The following is a 2,599-nucleotide window of genomic DNA, read 5'->3' on the forward strand; positions in this document are numbered from 1 at the left end:
CAGAGATCCGCCTGCCTCTGCCTCCCAAGTGCTGGGATTAAAGGCGTGCGCCACCACCGCCCGGCTAAATTCAAGAATTTAATACTCTCTCTCACACACTTCATTTTATATTTATGTCTCATTATTATTAAACTCATGTATTATTATTATTACTTTGAGACTGTTCCTCTGGCTGTCCTGGGACTTGCTCTGGAGATAAGGTTGGCCTCGAATTCAGAGATCTGCTTGCCTCTGTTTTCAGGGTGCTACAACTAAAGGAGTGCGCCACCATCTTCTGGGATCTTGTCTTTATTAAATTTTATTTTTGAGGCAAGATCTCACCGTGTAGCACTGGCTGGTTTGGAACGCGGTATGTAAACCAGAGAGAGGCCTCGAGCTCACAGAGATCCTCCTGTCTCTGCCTCTAGAGTACTAGTGTTAAAGGGGTGCTCCACCGGGACTGGCTAAATTTGTGTCTGATCAAAGTGTTATAATAGCATGTCTTTTTTACTCACGGAAAGAAGGCAGGAGAGCAGCTGTACCATCTTCAACACACACTGTCTCCTTGATATGTCAAGGAGGAAAGTTAGTTAAAAAGAAATAGTAAAAGGTTCTCAGAAAACCCCCCAATGAGAAATGCTATTCTCTCCAACTGAGCTTTCTTGCCCGGGACTCGAAAAGCCAGCGGAACTCAGGTGAGCGAGGGCGAGGAGGAGGTCGAGCCGGCGCACAGAGGACCGCCCAGCTGCGGAGGAACGGTTTGACTGGGACACAGGGCCGCGAGGAGGCTGCCACGATGCTCCCGTCTCTGCAGGAATCGCTGGATGGGGACGAAAAGGAGCTGGAGAGCAGCGAGGAGGGTGGCTCTGCGGAGGAGCGGAGACTCGAGCCACCACCCAGCAGACACTATTGTCTGTACAGCTACCGCAGAAGCAGGTGCCCGCGTCCTGCCCGCTGCGCCCGCTGCCCCGCCGCCCAGCCTTGCACCCCGAAGTCCGCACTCGCCATCTCCTCTCTCAGCCAAGGTCTCTGACCCGATGGGCCCTCCTGGCCTCCATCGGTTCTTCATGGCCCGTCTGGACTTTTATGCCCTGCTCTCCCAAGTCCTCTGCCCTCTTTTAGACCCTGTCACCGCAGCCCGATATCTCTTCAGCGCAGTCCTCCAGTGTCTGTTCCCTGCCTTCAGTGGCTGTCCCCAGTTGCGTTTATTTCTACGACACACTTTCATCCCCGCCCTCTAGTTTCCTTGATTCTTACTGCCTTTCTCTCCCCTCGGTAACCCCTGCCCACCGCGGCTGACTTCCTAGGAGCCCTTCTGGCCCGAGAATTTTTTAAGATGTGTTTTACATTTTTATTTTTAATTATATGTAGCTGTGTCTGTGTGTGGGTATTCGCACGTGCATGCAGGTGCCCACTGAGGCCAGAGGTATCGGACACACATAGCACTTGAGTTACAGTCGATTGTGAGGTGCCCTAATTGTGTATTGAGAACTAAATTTGGATCCATCCCCAAGAACACTGAGCGCTCTTAACCGCTGAGATATCATTTCGGGCCTTGTTTGTTTTTTATGTTAATTAATTTTTTTCTTATTAAAAATTATGTGTGTTGGTCTTTTGCTTGGATGTATGTCTGTGTGAGGGTGTTTGAGCCTTTGGAACAAGGGTTACAAACCATCATGAGCTGCCATATGGGTTCTAGGAATCAAATCCAAGTCCTCTGGAAGAGCAGCCAATGCTCTTAACCGCTAAGCCATCTCTCCAGTCCTTAATTTATTTTTAAATAGGAGTTCCTTCAAGCTTTTGGAATATTAGGTCTTTTCTCCACTTACTAAGTACCCTGAAGAGTAAGAGGGCTCTTGTCAGCATTTTCTATGGGGTTTCTTTGCCCTTGCAGCATTTTCATTGATTCCTTGTTTTTACCCGACTTGCAAAGACTGGATAATCTACTTGATTTACAGCCCATAACTGATAGTACTGCTTGTTGGATTGCATCTTGCAGATTGACACAGCATCGAGGGGATAGTGATGATGGACATTCAAGTGGAACAAATACAGAAACTCCCTCTGGTGATGATTTCAGGTAAAAACAGTTAAGTATGATTCACTCGTGCACTTTCATGATCTGTGCATATCTGTAGGTATCAATGGATGGCCTACTCTTACTGAATTTTCTCTGAGTCAACCATCAGCTCCTCTGAGGAATCACTCCTTGGCTCTTTTACTCAAGGTAGGGGTAGATACAAATACTGATAACGCCCTTATGGTTAGCCACATAGAATTCTTTTGTGTTTCTTGACTAGATAGAACTCCAGTAAAAATTCAAGATAATATTTCTGTCAAAATGTATATTTAAAAATAAAGTGGGAGGGATGTCTCACGCCTTTGATCCCAGCACTTAGGAGGCAGAGGCAAACGGATCTCTGAGTTTGAGGCCATTCTGATCTAAAGAACAAGTTCCAGGGCTGGAGAGATGGCTCAGAGGTTAAGAGCACTGACTGCTCTTCCAGAGGTCCTGAGTTCGATTCCCAGCAACCACATGATGGCTCACAACCATCTGTAATGAGACCTGGCGCCCTCTTCTGGTGTGTGGGAAGCAGAATGTTGTACACATAATAAATAA

At 47.4% G+C, this 2,599-nt stretch overlaps 1 protein-coding gene across 2 annotated transcripts in view; it reads left to right on the top strand.

The window, feature by feature from the left end:
* Positions 1-2,599, top strand: part of C7H17orf75 (chromosome 7 C17orf75 homolog) — a 20,538-nt gene that overhangs the window by 3,646 nt on the left and 14,293 nt on the right. For both annotated transcript variants that reach the window (XM_005349408.3, XM_013347381.2), the window contains exons 2-3: positions 637-915; positions 1,979-2,059. In XM_005349408.3, coding sequence (XP_005349465.1) covers positions 776-915; positions 1,979-2,059 — 221 coding nt within the window. In that variant the 5' untranslated portion in view covers positions 637-775. The remainder of the gene's footprint in view (positions 1-636; positions 916-1,978; positions 2,060-2,599) is intronic.

The sequence above is a fragment of the Microtus ochrogaster genome, chromosome 7 (genome assembly GCF_000317375.1).
Source record: "Microtus ochrogaster isolate Prairie Vole_2 chromosome 7, MicOch1.0, whole genome shotgun sequence".
Taxonomy (NCBI): Eukaryota; Metazoa; Chordata; class Mammalia; order Rodentia; family Cricetidae; genus Microtus; species Microtus ochrogaster.